The sequence below is a fragment of the Artibeus jamaicensis genome, unplaced genomic scaffold, assembly GCF_021234435.1.
Source record: "Artibeus jamaicensis isolate MK-2021 breed Jamaican fruit bat unplaced genomic scaffold, CSHL_Jam_final contig_944, whole genome shotgun sequence".
Lineage (NCBI taxonomy): Eukaryota > Metazoa > Chordata > Mammalia > Chiroptera > Phyllostomidae > Artibeus > Artibeus jamaicensis.
Genome location: NW_026522020.1, coordinates 3,159,551 through 3,181,282, shown reverse-complemented (window position 1 = coordinate 3,181,282; position 21,732 = coordinate 3,159,551). Strand labels below are relative to the sequence as shown.

General features: G+C 60.2%; 1 protein-coding gene across 9 annotated transcripts in view; it reads right to left on the bottom strand.

The window, feature by feature from the left end:
- The window catches only part of AGAP1 (ArfGAP with GTPase domain, ankyrin repeat and PH domain 1), a 390,584-nt gene that overhangs the window by 233,880 nt on the left and 134,972 nt on the right, over positions 1-21,732 (bottom strand). For 4 of the 9 annotated variants that reach the window (XM_053655304.1, XM_037161449.2, XM_037161448.2 and 1 more), the window contains exons 4-6: positions 8,933-9,018; positions 6,661-6,802; positions 4,096-4,230 (exon numbers count right to left, since the gene is read on the bottom strand). In XM_053655304.1, coding sequence (XP_053511279.1) covers positions 4,096-4,230; positions 6,661-6,802; positions 8,933-9,018 — 363 coding nt within the window. Of the gene's footprint in view, positions 1-4,047; positions 4,231-6,660; positions 6,803-8,932; positions 9,019-21,624; positions 21,637-21,732 lie in introns of all 9 variants that reach the window. The other 5 variants (XM_053655305.1, XM_053655300.1, XM_053655306.1 and 2 more) reach the window with 3 other exon arrangements.

The window sequence follows — 21,732 nt, the reverse complement described above, 5'->3', positions numbered from 1 at the left end:
ACCACAAACGTGAAGCTGACCCCGGGACCGAACAGTCCTGGCCCAGTGGCAGGCCCCCGACAGGCGCAGACAAAGACGGGGTGTCAGCAAACACAGGGCACAGAGGATGCAGCACTGGGGGGGGTGGGGGAGGAGCCCCCAGGGGACTGCTGCTTCCACCCAAGGATGTGCTAATTCGAGAATCCCCTGCACACACCGGGCTCATCTGCATGGCCGGCCTGTCCTGGGCGCTCCTGTGATTAGGACCCAGGGCCGCTGCCACTGCTTTCGAGGACACAGGACTCTGTGCGTCGGGACTTCAGTCTGAGGAAGCAGAGGATGGAGAGCAAACCGAGGCTCCCGACGCACCTCGTGACCTGGGGCAAGTCACGTGCCCTCTCCCGGCTTGGGCCCCGGCACGGGGAGGGCCCCAGTGTGCGGTCCAGGTGCGGGGAGGGGGTGGCTTTCCCAGGAGCGCTCTCCAGGATGTCAGCTGCCACACGGTGTGAAGGGCTCGGCGGAGGTGCCGGAAGGCTGATGTGGACCATCCTAGGGCGGGTGGGGGCTCCGTCCGAGAGACGCCCCCCACCGGGACAGCACGCGCAGCACTAGCCACGGTCAGACCCTCTTCGGGCACTGCCGCCCAGCTTCCGCCCGGACTCCCAGGTGAGAATGCTAAGCATCCAGTCTACCTGACAAACACATGACAAAACCAGCAGTCTCGGGGAGAGTGAGGGGTCAGACAGGAATCTGTAATTTCTCTAGAGCTGGGTCTCACACGGATCCTGACCTGGTCTGACAATTACTGTCAGAGCCGAATTCTGCACGTGGGTTTTCCTGCCTTCCCGGGAACAGGAGCTCCAGCGGGCACCAGGCGGCGCTGCGGCAGGGAGCGGCCAGGAGCCGAGTGCAGGGCGCTCTGAGCTGGGATTTACCAAGTGGCTGCAGTTCTAGAATACGCACAGCACAGCGCTCAGTTCTGCACACAACCCAACCGGCGCTGGGTGCACGGCGGAGCAGCCCTGCACGTAAAAATTAAACCGTTCACGATTCAGCCGCATCTGCATCAGCTCCTTTCAGGAGCGAGACCGAGGGAGCACAAAGGATCACCCATCGGGATACTGAAAACGATCGTAGCGCCCCCTGGTGGTACTCATTCTGTATAAAGATAACACTTTCTCATCTAGGACCCTTAAAACGCTGCATGAAAGTCAGACGCCACAGTCTAAAAATGATGAAATATACCCCCAAAACATAGGGGGCCCACTGCATTAATTCAAGAAAATGTCAAAACAAAGGGAAAGCTGACTCGCCCACCCGTAGGGTGCACGAAGCCGCTGGGTCAAGCCACGGCACCAGCCCATGTCTGCTGGGCGCCCACCACTCGCAGCAAAACAGTCCACAGAGACGGCGCCATGGGGCGAGTGAGGCACCAGTGCTCCAAGAGAGACGTGAATGCAGGGTCCGAACTCCGACTGCGGGGAGCTGGAGTCCTGAGCAGACCCTCACGGGCCAGGGGCTGCGCCCACCGTCTTCCCCGTCCCAGGCACAGGCGGCTCTGAGGGGCCTTGACGCAGCCCCACCCGTCGCCCTCCTGGGCTTTCTCGTCCCCGAGGCAGGGCCCCCACCCCCAACCAGAAGGACTGTGGAGGCTGGTGCTCAAACTGCGAGGGAACAAACGAACGAACCCACCCACCTGCCTCCTCCCCACCGCCCGGTGCTGCTGCTACGGGAGACCCGCCCTCTCGAATCACCTCCAGCGGCCATTTGACAACCACGTGCACGAAACAAGACGACCAACGTCCTGGGTCCCTACTAACTGTACCGTGTACTTTCTGGTTCGGCACAAAGCCGGAAGTTAAAGCAGCAGAGAATCAAGTCTCGGGTCTCTTGGGACATCAGCCCGGGTGGCCCGCAGACTCGGCCCGCAGCCTGGGGGTGGCAGGGCTGTCCGCCTCCCCCACCGATGAGCTACATGCCCCTCCTTCACGCTCTTTCTAGAAGGCAGAGGCATAAAAATGGAATAATGAAAGCAACTGCCAGGCAGGAAGAAAAGCCAAAAAGCCCCTCCCACACCGACCCCTGCAGTGGTGGGGAGCTGGGCTTCGGGGAGGGGGGGTCCGGGGGCTTCTGCTGAGAAGTGCCCGCTTTGGGCTCCGGGCCCCAAGACGGGGGTCCAGTCCAGGCGGAGTGCTTCTGGTCAAGTGACGCGATTTTTCTGAGCCTCAATGCCGAGCTCTAAATGTACAAGTGTTTTTTTTCCCCTCGAGGATGGGAATGAACACTTCCTGTTAATGGTCCAAGGCCTAGTCTGGTGCCCACTCCAGGAACGACTGCTCTGACCACTAACAACGAAGTGATTTGTAATTTAAATACATACATATGTGTGTATGTACACACACGCACCACATAATCACCATATAAAGCACACAAAGTAACCGCCACTTCACTCTGAAACTCATCCTCCTCGCGGCACGTGGGGGCCGAGGCCACCACCGGCACAGGCGCTGCAGCAGCAGGGGCGCTCTGCCCTCTGAGGACTCCGAGCCCTGAACCCTGCTCGGGAACGGGCTCCTTCGAACCTCAGAGGAAAAGCGCACGCGAGCCCTGCTAAGCCTGTGGGAACCACAAGACTGGAATGAGCAGCAAACTGCCGCCTGAGGCGGCCCCCGGGGACACGGGCCCTTGGGTGCTGTCCACAGTGGCGTCTGGAGAGATGCCCCCTCCTGGTCTCCCCTGGCCGAGGCCACACCCCGACCACAGCAGCGAGTGCTCCGCCCCCCCCCCCCCCCCCGCGTCAGCCGCTCTGTCCAGGCGCGGGGCTACCTGACCTTGCCCCCCCACAAAATGGATTCACTCTGCAAGACTCGTCCAGGCGTGCGCAGAAGCTGCAAAGTGGTCGTGGCACAGCACACGCCCACCCTGCAGCTGCACTAGGTCCCTCAGTGCACAGGCCAGGGTCTGGGCTCTAGGACGGCAAACGGTGACTGGTCAGAACCCCGGAGAAGCCTAGGGCCTCCCTGTCCGTGCCCCGCGGTCTCGCTGACATTTGCGGAGCCACCCAGCGGTCCCTGGACGGGGCCTGAGGAAGCCCTGTAAACGTGAGGGCCACGATCCCTGACATGTAGGAAAAGACTACGCCCAGTGCAGCAAGTCCACCTGAAAGCCAATCTGCACAGTGAAAACAAAGGCAGGAACACGTCCCTGTTGGGGAAGTCACCACTGTGCCAACGCAGGCACCTGTTCACAGGGGCCAGTACACGGCATGGCACCCGTGACCCCTGGGCAACTCAGGCAGCCCCTGAAGGGCGGCCCCGCACTGCCTGTCTACTCCGCCCCCCGGCGCCCGTGGCACCACAGCAGGGAATGGGAGGTCAGCAGCAGAAAGGTGGGGCTGCCACCAGAGGGGGAGGGGACCTAGGCTTTATCTCCCAAGAGTCCCATCAGAAACGGGACTGGATGCTCAGAACACGTCCCTCCCAGATCTCTGACCACAGAAGGGTCACTTCACCCCAGACCTTCCAGATGCCTCCAGGTTAGAGACCACCTTCCACCCCACCATCTCTCACTCCTCCCACCTGACTTCCGGCCTAGGGATTATTGTGAGCAGCCGCCCTGCCTGGGACCGCCCCCCCACCACCACAGAGAGTGTCCTCTCTGTCCTGGGGCTGTGCCAGGGGCAGGCTCTCGGTCACCCCTGCAGACCACGCCGCCTCCCAGGCCCGAGTCCGAGGGTGTGGTTTGGGGGGTTTTGTCCCAACTCAGCTCCTCCTCCTTTCAGCTCCTTGTCTGCAAAGACGAACGTGAAACACCTGGACCCTTTGAGGAGATGGCCTGAACGAGGAGGGGGGAACGGCCGTGCAGAAGAAAGGGCGCCAGTGTACGTGCGGCAAGCGCACAAAGAGTGGCTGAGACGGAGACGCAGGATGGCCACCCGGCGTGACGCCTTCTCCCGCGGGACTGCCCGGAGGAGGGTCTGGCTGCGGTTCCGGCCGCAGCACTCGGAGCAGCTCAGGATGGGGAGCTGCCTGGGGGGGGCCGACCCCGCCACCCGTGCGGACCAGGCACCTGCTGCGCGGGCGGGAAGGCGGCACTGCGTGGCGGCGGGGTATTTACCGTCCTGGAAGACCCGCTCCACGTTCAGGCCGTAGGTGGCGCAGGTCTCGTAGTAGGTGCAGCGCTTCAGGTCACTGGAGAGCTTCCGCGCCCGGGCGTCGTCGATGACCCGTGGGTTGGTGGAGCTGATGGCGTCTGGAACACACAAGTGGGGGTGGCAAGGCGGTGAGCGCGGGCAGCTCCCTTGCGCTCAAACCAAACCCTCCCCCAGAGGCAGGCTGCGAGGCGCTCAAACCAAACCCAGGGTTTTAAACCACAGTCTGCTCCTGAAACAATCCCCTCGCACACTAGGCCAGGCACCGTTACTAGGAGTCTGGGGAAACCAGAGGACCCTGCTTCTGCAGTGGGAGGGGAAGACTGCCCGGAGCACCGGAAGGAAGCGGAAGTGTGAAATGTGGCCCCACAGGAAAAGACTTTAAAGAGGGGAAAGCCCCGGGGTCACGGCCTGCGGCTGACCTTCGATGCACGGGGACCCTGCTGAACTCGGCGCGGGCTCAGGGAGCCCCCACAGGGCTCTGCTCTGGTTCCAGGCAGAGACCTCAGCACACAGAGCAGGCAAAAATCTGCCCTCTCATGGGGGCGGGGAGGGTCCAAGTCACACAGGGAGGGGGCAGAAACGAATCGAGGTGCAGAACGGGGATAAATGCAGGACACTGCCGAGAGCTGAGCTGGCCACCGTCCTGGCGTTCCTCCAAGCCCGTGGGCAAAGGTGTGGCAGACACACAGGCTTCTCGGGAAGCTGGTGTACAAACCATTAAGAGCAGCCACGCGGGGACCCTCCAGAAGCCCACACTCGGTCACCTTCGAGTGGGCAGAGCTTCCGTGGCACTCCGGGAACCAGAGCCCTGGTGAGGGATGGAGGGTGCCCCTCACCGGGAACACCCTGCGTGGAGGGTGGCTCTGCCCAGCATGAACAGAGCCTCAGGAATGTGAGGGGACAGTGAAAAGACCCCCTCCGCCTGCGCTCCTGGTAGACACCGGTCAAGGAGAGGAACCACGGGGGGCCGGATCGCCCACCGCAGGGCACCCCCAGGGCTTCAGTCACTCGGGACTAGGTGGAGGCCTGGCCACGCCCTCCTTCGGCCAGGACACAGAAGGTCAGAGAGGGCTGCAGTGGGGAGATGGGTTCTCCTGCACCCAAGCAGGACGTCGGTGCAGCTGCCCGTGCGGCGAAATAAAAGGGACCAGAGCGGCCGCCTCACGGACTCTTCGTGCTGTGGGTGCCGGGGGAGCCCCACAGGGCTCCCTCCATGCGACCCGCCAGAGCCCCAGGGGTCGCAGCCAGAAGCCTCGCTCGGAAATGCCCTGGGCAGCCCGGCAGGAAGGCACTGGAAGGGTCTTGCTTCATCTTTCGGAAGCTTTAAGCAGGACCTGCTGTACACGAGCTACCCGCCCTAAAACGTGATTAAGAATTTCCAAGTCACCAACTGAAGTCAATTCTGTCACTAGAACAGGGACCTTTCACAGGCACGTCCTGTTTCCTCCTGGCCACTAGAGGACGCTCCAGACATACAGAAAAAAAACCCTCTGTTTTACTCAGTTTTAGGTTAAATCTCCCGAAGGTTTTAGTGACTGGACCGCTGGCGGTTTAAACGTATGCTTAAAAAAAGCAGCAGCGGCGGCGGGGGGGACGTTCTCCCCCTGCCGGCCCAACTCTAACCCTTCCCTCACGTCCAGCGCACCGAGGAAAGGCTCACAGTCCACCCGGTCCAGACAGCTGGTTCCTGCCGGGGGGTCTTGTCAGGCCTGGAAGGGCCGACACCTGCTAATTCTATTTTTATTTATATGTTTTGTGCTTGTTTCTTTTTGTTTTCTTTTTCACAGGCTAATTCTAAAGGAATTAACAAAAACAGGTCATGAACCAAGAACTGAGGAAATCATCCAACTCTCCTCGACATGACTACTTTTTAACTCACCCGTATTTCTCACAATGCAGTTTTAAAGGCAACCTTCCTCTGATTTTTAAAAACCTGACTTTTACGGGGTGGAGGCCAGGGCGTCAGCGAGTGTGACCGAGGCAGGGCCCCTCCCCCGGAGGCGCTTTGGTGAGAGGATTTTAAGTGAGCACGAGGAAAACAAGGAGCTCCTATGATGGGGTTCTCCGTTGTCTGAGGTGCCGACTAGATTTACAATAAAGATCACGAGATGGTAACCAATAGAGCAAAAAAAAAAAACCACAGTTGCAACATGCCAGCCATCAGCACTAATTTAAAGGGGCCCCAAAGATAAGTGAACACACGCCTTTTAGATTGCTCATACGTTGTACATAACAGAGAATTAAGGTGACCCAACATAGAAAAGAGGAGAAAACACATTTTTTTCTAAAGCACTCTGGGGGGCTGTGCATGTCACGTCGAGGCGGCGAAGTCATTTCTCCACGGAAGCAAACTTGAGAAATGGGCCAGCTTCACGTTCACCGTCCAAAGTGAGCCTCCGGTGGGAAACTGCGTCGTCTTACAAGGCTTTCAAACCCCCCCACACAGAGGGCAGAGACGCGCCCACACGCGCACAGGGCTCCGCTGCCGCCGGGACCCCACCCCCCACCTGCCCGCAGATGCCACTCACCCTGGGTGCCCACCAGGACCAGCGGGATGTCGCTCGTGTTCCGGTAGTTGGCCATGCGGCTGTAGTAGTGATACACTGTCTGGAAACTAATCTCGTCTTCCAAGCTGAAGACGAATATAACAGCGTCCACCCACATGGCAAACTGGGGAGAGAAGGGGGGAGGGAGCTCAGGAATTGAGCGGGAGAATCGCGTCGCCTCTGGGAGCACACACGTGGTGGACAGAAGTCCCCTCCCGCCTCGGCCCCCCACCAGTCCGGCCAAGGGACCCTCGTCCCCATCGCACCCAGGACGCCCGTCTCCAGAGAGCGCCATGGAGACGTTCTGACCCGAGGGGACGTCCGCCCTCTGTCCCAGCCGCAGTCCTGCAGATGGAAGGCACCAGAGCCCTCCTGGGGATGTGCTTTCAGTTTCACACTGAACTCCCCTGTGAGCCTTGCTGGGCCCCGTGAGGGGGGCGGTCCTCCTCTGGGCTCCCACAGGCTCCTTGGAAAACCCCCTCCCTGCCCACCGAGGACCTACTCCCCCCACCCCCGGAGCTCCTTCCTTGGAAAGCTCGGGCACCACAAACTCTCGCAGTGCCCCGCGAGGAGGACGTCACTCCGCATCGTCAGAGTGACGAACAAACTCAACGAGAATCAGGGAGACCGAGGAAAACCCAACAGCCGCCTGACGTGGGCCATTTCATCTTGATTTACCTGCACCCAGGTGAACCCGCACCAAACCCGCCTCCCCGTAGGTACCCGCACCGTCGGCCACACGCCGTCTCCGGCGGTGCCCACAGCCAGCGCGCAGAGTCGGAGCCTGGGGAAGGGGCCCTCTCCTGGGCAGCGCCCCGCGCCACCAAGACGGGGCCAGAGTGGCACCCAAGGCCCAGCTCCTCCCCACTGGAGAGGAGTTTTCAACCCGCTGGCTTTCCCGAGAAGAGCCTGCAGCGCCCACCTCAGCTCTGGCGGCCACGGGACTGGATCTCGCCTGTTTGGGGAAATTTCTGGTGGGTTAAGCTCCGACTTCCACATATAAATGAAGAATGTACTCAGTTACGGGAGAACATCTGACATGATAAAACTTCAGTAAACCTCAAGTTCAAATGATAAACTCAAAATTAAATGAGAACAAGGACTCAGAAACGAATAACCCTGACAGGCCTGAGCCGACCCAGTCCAACCTGCTGTCCGTCCAACACACTGAGGACCAGTGACAGGGGCCCTCCCTTGCTCCGCCCCTTCTCATGGGGGGAAGGGCACCTTCGGAATGGGAGGGGCTGTGGGGGGGTCCCTGGGACCCGCCCTCATCTCCCAAGACCGAAGCTGCCACAGTCTGAACCTCCATGCACAGGACACAGAAACTGGACGGTAACCTCCTCCAGGGGCAGTTGACTGCCCGGCAGCGGGCGGTGGGCTCCACAGACACCCCACCCACCCCCCAGCTCCCCCAGGAACCACCAAACCACCACAGAGCAGATTAACAAGCAGAAACTTCAGACTAGCCTAGGACGACACCCACAGCCACAGTGTTCAGGTTTCACCCACGAGGCCACCGGCTGAGGGCGGAGCACCTGCAAGGATGCGGTACCAGGAAAACGCAGCCCGCACTTGCACACGGGACCTGAAGCGGCTTTCTCCCCAGGGACACTCAAGGGCACTCTGCCCGCCACGCACAAAGGCCGTCTGCGGGTTTGAAAGGCTCCGCCCCGACGTTGCCCAAAGCAGAAATCTTCAGGGTGAGCTCCAGGCCAAGGGAGGTTTCGGAAAGAAGCGTGACTTAAATAAAGGACTGGTCCTGGGGGAACCGAGCCGACACTTTTGCGTGGCCAGAGGCCACGGCGGAGACCCCGCCCCAGCACTGGCGGCCACCACAGGGCGCTGGACGGGGTGCTCCGAGCACCCTCCCCTGGGGGGTGCCGGGGACCCCCCAGCTGGCCCCTGAGCCCGGCAGGCGCCCCTGACTCGGCCCACACACTGTGCTCAGCACGCCCTGCGTGAACGTGAACGGCCCTGAGCCGGATGGTGAGCACACCCAAGAAGGGCATTTCCAGGGAGGCCGCCGTTCACGGACCTGTCGAAAGAAACGCAGGTTCGGAGGGGGCTGCCTGGGGAGGAGCTTGGGGGAGGGGAGACCACAGGACAGAGTCAGTGTCGCAGAGACGGGAGTTTCATGGCCTTCCTGTCACCTTCTCCTGTGAGCACTGGACCGAGTCCCAAAACCAGCACAAACGCCTGCAGTGGGAAACAGCCGGGAACCGGCAGGGAGCCGCTGGTGTGCAGTACTCACCTGTGCCTCTGGGGGGCCCCCTTCATCTCTAATCAGCAGCAGATAGCTCTGTCCGTCAACCACAATCTCTTTCTTGAATCTGCCACCTGCCACACACACAAAGAATCTCGTTATGCAAGAAAGACGGGTGTGCAGAGCGCAGACAGACGTGGGCTTCGCTTGTGGAAAAATACACCCCGGGCTGTCGCCCTGGGGCTGCTCTGAGCCTTCAGGAGCGGGTGCCGGATCTGCCTCCAGCAACCACTGGGTTTTGAAAGACCTGAGCTCAGATTTCAGTATTTGTCTTAAAGGACCCATGCCCCTTTCTGGGTGGAATCCACAGCCTCGCACTCAAGGCCAGGACGACTCATGGCAGAGGAGGGTGGGGTCTTATCCTGTGCGTCCCTCCGGGCAGCCTCGCCCACTGGGTGCACTTGGACGCACGGGGCGTGGACACAGCCCGGAGCCGGTCGTTCTCTTGTTCAGTTTGTAAAAGAAACGGCTCTGCCGTGCCTGCCGGGTGCCTGGGCTGAGGCACGCTGGCAAGTGCGAGGGCCGGGAGCCTGTATTCTCCTCAAGGGAAACCCAGTTCTTGGTGTGGACACAGAACATCACAGGATGGTGCTTTGCAGTCACAGCGCACAGGGAAGGTGCCGACTACCACAGACGGTTAGACAGAAACTACTGATGACGGCCCCGCGGGGAGCGACAGAGCGGTGCAGCGGGCGGATGGGAGGTGACAGGGCCGGGCGGTTAGTGGGAAGCCACCAGGAACCCCTGCTGGACAAGGACAAGGCGGGAGGGGCAGCCACGTGGAGGTGGCCACCTCCGACATCGGACATAGGGCGGGGGCTCCCTGGGGGCCCCCACCACGGCCACGCTCGTCTCCCGGCAGCACTGCCCTGGACCAGCCTGCCAGGTGGGAAGCGCGACCGCCGCTCTGGGCCCCTCGGCCTCTGCACAAAGAGGCCACCTTCGGGATTCGGGGCGGAGTCCACCCCAGCGAACCCTCACCGGGGTCCTGAGCCCCTTTCTGAGACAGGAGTGCACCGGTGCCCGCGCTCACTCTTAGCTCCTTGCACAGCTGCCTCCCAGAGCGCCGTCAAAACCCCAGAACGCCAGGGGCTGGAGGGCCGGCTGGTGCGGCCGCCATCAAGGTGCGGCCTCCTCCACCAGTGGCCTGACGGGGGACCGTCCAGCCCGCCATCAAGGTTTGAGCCATTCCTGCACCAGAAAAGGGGCACCAGGGCCCCCCTCTGTGCGAGGTGGCGGTGAGCTGGCCAGCGTGCACACACACGCACACACACACAGGCACACGCATCTGTTCCCACACCCCTTCCTGGGCACGGAAGAGACAGGTAAAATGCACTTATTTTGCTGGGTGTTGGTTTGTTCAGTAATAAAAACCAAAGAGAACTTTCCAACGTTAAAGTCAAGTCATCTCCCACGCTGACCCCTTCCAGCACTGTCTCCAAGGAAGGAAGGGTCTGCAGGAGGAGTGGGCAGGACACACTGCCCGTGGGGGACGCGGCAGGAGGGCCGGCAGACACCTCGCTCTCGGTCCCCCAACCGCCAGCTCTGCGTAAGTAAGAGACCTTAACACCCCCTCCCAGCCAGGCTGTGGTAACTACGGAATGAGCCAGGAGACCCCCCACCCCCCACCCCCACTGTGACAGCCGCCCGCGCCTCAGTCCTCAGTCAGCGACCCCAGGAAACTAACACCGCCCCGCCCCCTTCCGCCCACCCCTGCTGACAGGCTCCTGCTCCCCCCCACGCAGATGCGTCCCCTGGAGGGTGCGCACCCTCTACCCCCTCCTCTCTCTCCTGCTCTGCTGTGGTCTCTGGCTTGGCAGCCTTGAGCCGAGGACTTCAGACCCAATTTACATCACCTCTGTAAGGTGGCAGAAACTCCTTTTCACATCTGTGAGGCCCCTTCTGGTTCCCAAATCACGGCTTTGTATGCCCCCCCCCCCCCAGATACAAGTGCACCTGGGACAACTGTACTAGAATGACAATAAAAAGACACAGTGTATCTTTTCAACACTCTACACTTGTAAACACCAGCCACTTGCAATTGGCTTGTATGATTTCTTTGGGTACATGTGCATCAAGAAATGAAAATTAAATACATGCACCTGCCACAGACCCAAAGGTCTGGTAAGGAGCTAAAACCCAGCCAGGTGTGCGCGCACCCAGGCTGCGAGAAAGTGAGGGAGCTGTAAGTCCTGTTACCCCTCTGGGCGCCAGCAGGCCCACCTGTAACGTGGCGGCTGGTCCTGCAGAAAGAAACGCGGTCTAGCAGGCGAGTGAAAGAACCGAAAATCTGCGTCCTACGCAATGAAGTCCTCAGGATGAAAAGGGGCGTGGCTCCAAGCCTCACTCCTCTGCGGTGGCCGCCGCCCTCCTTCTAAGTTCAACCCCAGTCAACCGATCACTCCCCACCCAAATCTTTGAGGGCGCCACCGAACACAATACCCCAGTTCATTTTTAATGTTCATTTGTAAAATGTCTATTTTATAACCCATTTTCCAATTACTTCCCGCAGGTCCACCTCCCACAACACCATGCCCCCGAGGCCCGCATTGTGGGCGAGCAACTTGACGGCGTAAAACCTTCTCTGGCGTCCGAGTGTTACCGTGTAACATTAAAGTACTTCATGGATAATTTTATTTCTAGAAAGCCTCCCGCCACCTCCGTACTGGAAGCCATCGACACGTGTCTGGCTTGGCACACCTGTGTACCGCAGGGCCACCAGGGCTCCGTCCTGTGACGATGTCTCCATGAGAAGGGGACGGACCCCCGTGCTTCACTCGCATCCACTCCTGCCTCGGGTGCGGTCAGAGAGAGAGGCAGGGGGTGGGCTGGACCGAACGACGCATCACTTCTGGGCCCCCTAGTCCTGAGCGCCGCCCGGGTCTGAGCCCAGCCTCGCCACGAGCAACCTGCTGAATTTCCCGTCCGCCCACGGGCAAGTTTCCGGGGATCCCGCCCCAGTCACCGCCGTCTGCCCTGGAGCATCTGCCCTGGAGCTTGCCGTCCGAAGTGCGTCAAGGTCCTCGCTTCTTCCCCCAGCGGGTGAGGTGACGCCGAGCACACCCGCCAGGGACACGGACACGCGTGTGTTGCGAGCAGCTGTGTTGCTGGAAGAACGGAGCTGCTCTGCCTCTCACCCCCGGGGCAGGAAGACCTCCGGGTGCCCCTCGGACTCCATCCGCAGCCGCCTGCCCTGGAGGTTTCGAGGCCTCCGTCCTGAGTCCTGGCCGCCGGCCGCAGAAGCAGCTCTGGACTTGGGGTGCTGGGGTCCGGTGAAGCGCCTGGATTCCTCGCATGGTGACGCTGAGACCAGATGGGCCACAGCCACGACAGGCCTCCGAGGCGTGAGGGCAGCTGCACGGGGAGGTGTCAGCGCCCCTCTGCACCAGGTGCTGCTTTCGGGGGGGGGGAAGGAACTCTGGGTAAACCCCACCTCAGACACTGGGCGTCAAGTTGGCCGACCAGACCCAAAGCTCTCAGCACATCACCCACCGCCCACACGACACCGGCGGGCCGGTGATGCTCAACCTCCAGCACAAGACAGAGGTCCACCCAGCGGGAACCGCGGGCCCCCAGCCAGCACAGCACACAGCAGGGGTCCCAGGCCACACCTCCCCCTGCCGTCCTCCCTTCCCGGAGCCTCTGCTCAGGCAAGTCGGCCCCACACAGCTGCCCCGCATGTGGGCCCCACGGCCCTGCTGTGACTGTGGAACACCCACAGGGTGGCCTCAGGAGCACAGGGGGCCCGCCCTTTCCTTACTCCACCCACTGCTCTGGGTGGGGGTGGGGGGAGACTGTCCTCGGCTCCAAACTCAGCCCCATCTGGGAAGAGGAACAGGAAACCCACCGCCTGCCGCTTTGCTTCATTTTTATTTTTACTCTTCGTCTGCACATTTCCTTGAAAGCCAAAAAAAAAAATTTGTCTTGCTTGTGAAACTCCAGGAGTGCTGCTTCCCCTCTGCCTAAGAAAGGGGAGGAGCTTCATTCCCTCATTGGGTTGGGACGCTGTCCGTCAACCACAGCCCCGCCCTCAGTGCACACGGGCCTCAGGGGCCTGGCAGCGGCAGGGCTCCTGCTGCCACAGCTCAGAGATTCTCATCCACCGAGACGCCTTCGGCGTTTGCCCGACACTTTCTTCTTCCTCACGGACCCAGATCTGGTTGCGTCCTCACTGCTGAGGTGGAGTGGGACGCTCCGGAGGGACCGCGACCGTTTTTATTTCTAAGAGAATATTAAGAAGTTTCAATAGCAAACGTGCCAGAATTTTTTTAAATTAATTCTACTCTTTTAGCTCTGATAAAAATACTGATGTCAGAAATGTGCTAACGATTTTGGAGAAGTTTTGTGTTGTGACCTTTAAAAGGAATGGCAGACCACGTGTTATTTTCATACCGGGAAAACATTTTATTAGTAACATTTTAGTTTACAAAGCTTGACCAAGTCAGATTTCATTTCCTCTGCCAATTTTTTAAAAACTCACACTGATTTTTTTCTTTTTAAGTAACTAGTGTGAAATGCACCAACAGAAAGGGCCTCCTGTGTGGTGACTGCTACGGTTTCCATGGCGACATGCGGGTGGACTTCCCGTGATGAGCCCCCGTGACCCACGCGGAAGCAGGAGAGCGGGAGAGCCGGAGCGCCAGGTTGGGGGATCCCTAGAAATTAACTCTATTCCTCATCCCCAACGAAAGGAGGGGAAAGTGAAAACCGAGAGTGCGAAGCCTCGCCAACACCAGCCAGCCCTAAGCAAGACAAGACTCCACACCGACCCACAGCCCCCGAAGTATGGCAGCAAGAGGTGATTCCAGGACCACAGGGGGGCAGGGAGGGGGGAAGGGCTCGGTCTATTCAGGAGGACAGCACCCAGCCTCGGGCCATGGCCCATGCCCTCCCTTGCAGGTGATGGAGGTTGACAGCTGGCGAAAGGGAACATGGGAGGCGGTCCCTCTCTGTCCCTTCTCTGGTGCCCCCATCATGAGGGGCTCCTGCCTCAGGAAGCCAGCCAGCGGGGGTTCCCCACACCCCATATCTGACGGGCACCTCGGGGGAAACAGGGCCGTGCAGCTGCCCCAGAGCAGGGCCTCAGTGGCGCCCACCTCAGCAGGGGAGGGCCGGGCGGGTTGGGAGGGGAGGTGGGCACAGCAGGTACAGAACCGCAGGAGGGGAGGGGAAGCAGGAGGAGCAGGCAGGGAGGGGGCAAGCAAAACACAGCCGGTGGAGAAGAAGAAAAACCCCAAAAGCAGAAGGAACCCCTCACCAGTGCTTCCCTCCTGAACTCAGCTTGAGGCCAGGCACTCAGACAGACAAGGACTGAGACGGGGAAGGGGGCATGGGACATGATGGGGTGGGGAGGGGAGGGGAGGTGGGGACACCCGCCTGAGGGTCCCTCCGACTTTGACTCAATCTGGCTTTAAGTCCTAGCTCCAGAAATCCTCCCCCCGGCTCCAAGACCTAACCTCCCCCACCATGATCAGCAACTACTGTGAGGCCGGAGGCCACAGAAGACAGTAGCCTGGACCTGACCCACGGTCGTAGGTCATGACCTCTGTGGGCTAAAGGTCACATATTGACCTGAGTTCAGTCTCAGCCTCTGAGCCCTGAGGTGGAGCGAGCCCCTGGCTACTCTCCCACAAGAGCAGAGGGACCCAGGGACAGACCTTGGAGCCATCCTCAACTCCTGGGGGAGGTGATTGGTCTTCCTGACCTCACCTCCAACCAATCGGCTCCCAGCTCCACCGGGAGCACCTAACCCCAGTGCCCTGTGCAATCTGTCACCCACTCCCCCCGGGGAGTTCGCTGTTCTCCTGGGTGACGCCTGTCACGACAAAGGGGCCAACGTTCTGCCACCTCCATTCTCAGTGTCTGGTGTTTGGGCTTTGTAGCCCAGGGTGGGCCAGCTCTCTCTGTCCGGCAACAAGGACCAGGAACATTCTGGAAGGAATGAACACAATGTGGAAGAGGACCAAAGGGAGACTGTCAAAATCTCAGTTTCTGACACTGAGAAGCGGCTTGAAACAAACACAGTCACCGAGACTAAAAAGAAAGAACTCAGAAGCTAATTGACAGGGACAGAGAAAAAGCAGCCCAGCAGAAGGGTAACACGGTGTTTCTGACAACGAGTCAGAAATGAACTAAGAGGCCATTCAGAAGGAAACAAGGCAGTTTTCCGGCAACGCAGAACCACCTGCATCTGCCCATCAAAACGACGTTCCGGGAAATGCCAGGGAGACCCCACTGTAAAGAGGAGAGGGCGGAGGCCCCGGTGACAGACCGCGGCACCAGCAGCGAGGGCGGAGCTCCTGGCCAAGCCCCGGCGTCCAGAGCGCCTGCTGCCTGACCAAGGGAGGGGCCGTCTCCGGAGGACTCAGATTTTGAGAGCGGCTCATTTAAGCGCTTCTTGTATGCACGTAACTGTTTCTGAAACCGTATCGCAGTAACAGCCGATGAGCCTCACACACCGACAGCCCGGGCCGCACAGCGGGCGGGCGGGTCCACGCTGGTGCACCGTGGCTCACACTGGCAGGACGCTGGGGGGGCTTCTGTCCCGGGTTCGACCTGGGACTTCCAGGCCCGCGATTCCCGCTGCCTCACTGCTGTCGGACCGGGTTAGTGGAAGAGCAGCCTGAAGTTGAAAACAGGCTGCGCTGCCTGGTGTGGCTCAGCGGACTGAGCGCCGGCCTGTGAACCAAAGGGTTGCCGGTTCGATTCCCAGTCAGGGCACATGCCTGGGTTGCGGGCCAGGTCCCCAGTAGGGGGCATGTGAGAGGCAACCACACGCTGATGTTTCTGTCCCTCCCTCCCTCCCTCCTCCTCTCTAAAAGTAAATAAAATATTTTAAAAGTAATATAATCTTTAAAAAAATAAAAACAGCCTGATATATATTTATACATTTAAAGTGCCATTTGTGTGGCTCGCGTTTGTTTTTTTTTTCCACATCAAGCAAACAAACTCGAAGTTACCAGGATGCGAAGGCGGATGTAAAACTGAAACGAGAGACTCCGCGGCCCTGCTTTGTCATAAAAATAGCGTCACTTTGTCTCCGTCGGCCACGAGCCCTAAATGCATCACCCAGGACAAGCACAAGGCACACCGGCGAAACCACGGGGCACTGGGACCAGCAGAGAACGTCCTCTGGGAGCCCCGCGTTGCTGCCCAAGAGGAGGCTGCAGGCTAACCCCCCAGGAAGTGTTGTGTTGCCCAACAGTTACGTTCGACTTCCTTACATCTTGGCGTGACAGTCAAATAAAGTTCCATTTCCTTGCATTTTCCTCAAGATGCTGGAGGAAAATGTAAACTAGCAGTTTAAGAAATAAAACCGATTAAGAGCTCTCTCCTCCGAACACTGTCCTTTTACAATGGAGGAAAACAGAACTCTGGCTGCGGGGTGGCCTGGGCCAGTCGCCACCATCGCCACCCAGCGACACGCCAGCTTCACTGGGGTGCAGTTCTATGAGTGTTTCCCTCTTAAAAAAAAGAAACAGGACAACTGCTGTAACATTATCACACACTTGTAACATTACGATAATGTAACAATGTAACCACCCCAACCCGAGGTTCCCCGTGGCAGCAGCTGCAGCACCTCAGGAGCTGGGCCCTGAGCGCGGAGCCCCCAGACCGGCCCCCACAAGCTCCGACTTCCCGCAGAGCTGGGTTTGGCAGTCAGAACCCAAGCCCCCACAGGCCCACACACTGCCCCCCAGTGAACTCGGTACTTCCCCCCAGAGCTCCTCCTGTGACGGTGGCTGCAGGCCAGCCGGACTCGCTGTGGTTTGGATGTCGCCCTCCATTCTCTCCCAGGGGATGCTGTAACTGTTACACTCCTATGGAAACAATGTAACTACCTGAACAGAAGAAGTCCAGCAGGATTGGTCTCCAGGCTTCTGTCCCCACCCCAGAAGGGGCGTTGGTCCCGAGAACACCCCAGAAGGTGGGCACCGCCTTGGGTGTGCACGCACCTATCATTGCCTCTCAGCCAGAATCGGACACTGCCAAGGCCGGGGAAGCCTCTGCGTCTGAAACGTCTGAGGACACACTCGGCCGCATCTGCAACCCTGCACCGCCAGGCTCCTGCCAAGTCCAAGTGCGTGCCAGGGCGTCTGGCCCTGGACAGACTGACCACACCCCGCAGCCAGAGTTTTGCAGCTCTCAAAAGCTGCTGCCACCGCTCCTGGCCGGGTGGCCGAGGGTCGGCGGGGAGCCAGTCCCCACCCTCGTGAGTGCGTTCCCAGGCCCAGGGGGTGTCCGAGGGCTCCCCCCACCTGTCTGTCCTGTCCCTCTGCAGAGCCGGCGCCGATGCAATGACTGCCAGCAGCTCTGGGGCCTGGCCACCCTCACCCATCCTTTCAGGGCCGCCTGCCCAGCTGCTCCACAGAACAAGGGTGTCTCACTCCAACCCTGGGCTGCAAGAACATGTCCACCAGCCAGCCTGACCCCTCTGAAGTGACGCAGTTACACCCGCCTGGGTGCCCCGTGCCTGACCAGGCTGCACCCTCCCTTCTCCAGGCCCCCCGAATCCAGTCCCCCGCCTTGGTGTGCAGGTGGAGACATGCCGTGGCTTGGTTTCTGTTACCATGCCAACTCCCCCCCTGCAGTCCACACACACTCCCTTGGCCCACTCAGGTGGCCCATGCAGAGCAAGAACCAGCTCGTGTTTTATCTGAGGTGGTGCTGTTTTCCAAACTAAGCAACACACTATGAAAGGGGATTCAGAAAAGGGTCACAGATGCCAGTCACAGGTGCAGGGACAGGACCCCCATCGCGTCCAGATGCAGGGCGGGCGCCCCCCAGCTGGCACACTCAGGCAGCTGCTGCAGCCTAGATCCCGCCTCCCAGCCCCCCACCATCCGGGGCCTCAGGAAGCCGCGGGGGGGGGGGGGGGGAGGAAGGCTCCCCAGTGAGCTGAACGGTTTCCATGTCTGGTCCAGGCCAGTCACCCAAGATTTCACCAGGTCAGTTGAACCCTGGGATGCGGCCGTCTTCTGTGAGTAATCAGCAGCCGCCTGTGGCATGTGTGCGTACACATGCACACCCATGCTCGTGCCCGCGCACACATGTGCACACGGTCAACCCCGATCCTGCTCGGACCTCACTCCTGGTTCCCGCCGACAGGTACCTGAGCTCCTGGGCTGGCGGGCCCCAGCCCTCGCAGGGACACTCGAAGTGGGGGACTCGAGGCACCTCTGTTATTCTACGGGCCCTCACACGCAAGCTGCTCTGCAAGGGTGGGGCGGGACCGATCCTGGGCCAGCACAGGGCGAGGCGTCTCAGGGCGGGTCCTTGTCTGTTTCAAGTTCCCAAGCAAACAGAATGGCCCTGTTTTCTTTCCCCTTTCTTTTTTGAAGGGAGAGAGTTAAAAACAGAGCGGCAGACACAGAGGTCTGTGATAGGGGCGTAGGGGATATGAAGGCCATAAACACACGAGGGAGGGAAACTCAAACTTCACGTCCCCATGTCACTCCCCAGTCCCACTAGCAGCCACGCGTGGGGCCTAATGGCCATAAGTTGTTTTCATCTGGCCCCCTTCCCGGAAGGGATGGCGGCTGTGACGTGCCCATCAGAGGGGTGACAGTCACACACAAACTGATGGGTCTGGGTGAAGTTCAAGAATGCCGCCAGCGACCCACCCTTCCTGTCACCAGGACGTCACCAGGGCAACGCCCTCAGCTGTGAGAGCAGCTTCCGTTAAAACGCTGTTCGTGTGCACGACACACACTGTTGTGGGTGGAATTCATCCCCAGAAAGTCAAGTTCAAGTGTGAACCCCCATTACCTGCCGTGACCTTATTTGGAAATAGGGCCTTTGCAGATGAGGTCGTATTAGAGGAGGGTGGGCCCTAAATCTGGCAACTGGTGTCAACAAGAAGAGGGGAAACTTGGACGCACAGACGAGGCCACGGGGTAACAGCAGCAGGCACAGTGATGCGCACACAGGCCCAGGGACACCAGCAGGGGCTGGCAGCCCCCGGGGTGAGGCCACGGGCCACGGGCTGGTGCGCCCTCACAGCTCCGGGAGGACCCGGCCCCACCGACACCCAATCTCCGGCTCAGGTCTCCAGGCGGAGAGAACAGACTTCTGCTGTTTTAAGTGCCGAGTCTCTGTGGGTTTGCCTCACGGCAGCCCTGGGACTCGGTTGGCGTATGTGTGTCTCTCTCTCACACATGCACGCACATGCAATTAAAAGCACATTCGCCACAAGAATTTTCCTCTCTGGATTACGTTCACGGAGCCCCGAGCTCCCTCCTGAGTGACCCACTTTGGCGTTAGTAATTTACTAGCTAAAACACACACGACGTTTAAATCCACTGTCATTTAAACTGTGTCTTTAAAATGCTCTGAGTCGTGTGAGTCAGCTCCCTTTGCTTCAGGAGTAAAATGTCAACCAGAACCACACAGTGAAAACACACAAACACTGCCCCCGCCCCCCAGCTCCAGCTGGAATCACAGACGTCCGCTTGGTGGGGGTCCGCTCGGTGGGGGTCCGGAGGTCACCTGACAGTTTCTACGGAAAGGGGACTCTTCTGAAGGCCGGAAGGCCTCCCGCCAGGGCAACCCTCCAGCAATCCTCGGGCCCTGGGCCGGGTCAGGGCCCCTAAAGGGTGTCCGCAGGCTCATTGAATCCACAGACCTACCAGGGCAGGGTGCAACCCACGCGTGGGCGGGGCCGCCACCACCCACAGCGACCAGGCTGCCCTGGGAAGTCCTGCCCACGTGCGGCGGAGGCAGGGGACTGACCCTGCAGCTGTAAAAGGAAGGAGCGGAAACCAGAGGGTGGAGGTAAGACCGAGAAAGGCAGAGGCCTCCTGGCTCACTGAGTCCAGCGCCTCGGCCTGGCGCCCTCACCGCCGCCCTTCACGGGGGGCAGACGTGAGCCTTGGTCCCCACGGGGAGTTGCGGGGGGGCGGGGGGGCTGAGCTGCCCTCAGCCATCGCCTCCCGCACACCCGGGAGAGGGTGCCGGGGCTCCGGGGGTCTGTGTCCACCCGGGTGGGGATATCTCCACCCCGCCACGCTGAAGACACTCCTCACTCAGTAAAGGCAGGCGGGGAGACGCGCTCCGCGAGACCGGAAATCACTGCGCCGAGGGGCTCGCCGACGGAGAGGACACCTCCGTGTGCGGAGGCAGCAGGAAATCTCACGAGGCTTCTCTCATCTGCTTCCAGGAACCACCACTGCCATCTGGAGACCCGCCCAGGGCTCGTGGACAGGATGTGGGAGTCGGTTTCCTGGTCTGGCTCGGAGGGACGAAGGCACGGCCACCTGCCTGTTTCCAGGCAGGCACAGGTGGCCGCCCCTGGGGAACAGGAACTCAGGGGGCTTCCAGACCTAAGTCAGCACTGGAGGCCCGAGTGAACGCCCGCTGGGGTGCCCCGGGGCCGTGCCGCTCCAGGCTCTCAGCACCCGAATCCCCCGGACCCGGAGGCGGGCAGTGGCCAGTTGCCCGTGGGCCATCCTGCTCCTGACCCGGGAGGCCCTGGGCCCAGGGCTCACAGAGGAATGAGGTACGTCCCTGCGAACGGAGGAGGAATGGCGTTTCACATACAAACGCACGCTTCCCTACCCTCTAAACTCCCGCGTTTGAAATGCTGCACGTCACACCAATGAAATTCAGTGGAATAAAGCCTGTTACTTAGAAAACCCAATAATGGGCTATTAAGGGATTGCAGTTGGGATACCATTTTAATTTTTCATGAATGAACATCCAACAGAAATGCCTCTATGCTCATCACAACACAAGGCAGCTGCAAAGACTCGCCAGTCGGGCCACATGTAGGTGATGAAGTGGGACCTGCACAAAGGGGACAGGCACGGCCGCAGCGCGGGAAGATGGGGCGGGAGAGGCGTCCCTGTGTGAGACCTCGGGCACGCCGGCACCCACCATGCCAGACACCCACCACGCGGGGCCCGAAGGGCAGAGAAGCAAGGGCACCGTGACACAGGTGGGGTGGGGTGGGGTGGGGTGGGGGTGGTGCGGGCAGCGGTCTGGAAAGAGGTGACTGTTCCCCTGCAGCCAGCTCCCCCCCACCCCGGGCTGCAGGCGCCACTCACCTACACGGCAGCCACACCCACGGGACACACAGAGAACCTGACCCTGGGAAAGTCAAAGCCGCGCCGGACCCGAGGGACGCATCCAGCAGCCCCCCGCAGGGACAGAAAGCCCTGCCTGCGCTCCACCCGCCGCCGCCCTCTCCACCCGCCGCCGCCCTCTCCAGACCACGGGGCTCTCGGGCATCCGCACACACCTCGCCGAGGACGGCATGTGCTTCCTCACCGATTTCCGCCTTCACACCCTCCTGTTCCCCTTCGACCTTCCCAAACCGTCCGCTCAGCCTCTCCCTGATGTGACTGCCGTGGGGCTTTTACACTGTGGCAAAACCCCACGAACTATTGGCGGAGCCCTGAGCAGAGACCAGAGCACCCCCTGCCCACCCCCCCACTTTCTGCGCGGTCCCAGTCGCCAGGGCGGGGGTTAAACGCCAGAACAGGTGTTACAGGAAACACTACAGGGAAGCTATGGCTAAAAACACATCTGAGGGACAAAACAGGGTGGATGGTGAACTGAAAAAAAGGCCAAACGAACACAAGAGGATGAGGCACAGGACGGGGGGGGGGGGCACTACGGTGCGAAGCCGGCCTCGCCTCTCCGCACAGACAAGTGCTACCACGAGGAAAGGGCATAGTTACCTGCGTCCATATCTGCAAAGAATGGAACAGCCAGTAAGAGAAAGAAGGAACCAGAAATTCAGTGTCTCGGAGTTGGATTTGAAAAGGTTACACGGAGAGAAACATAAT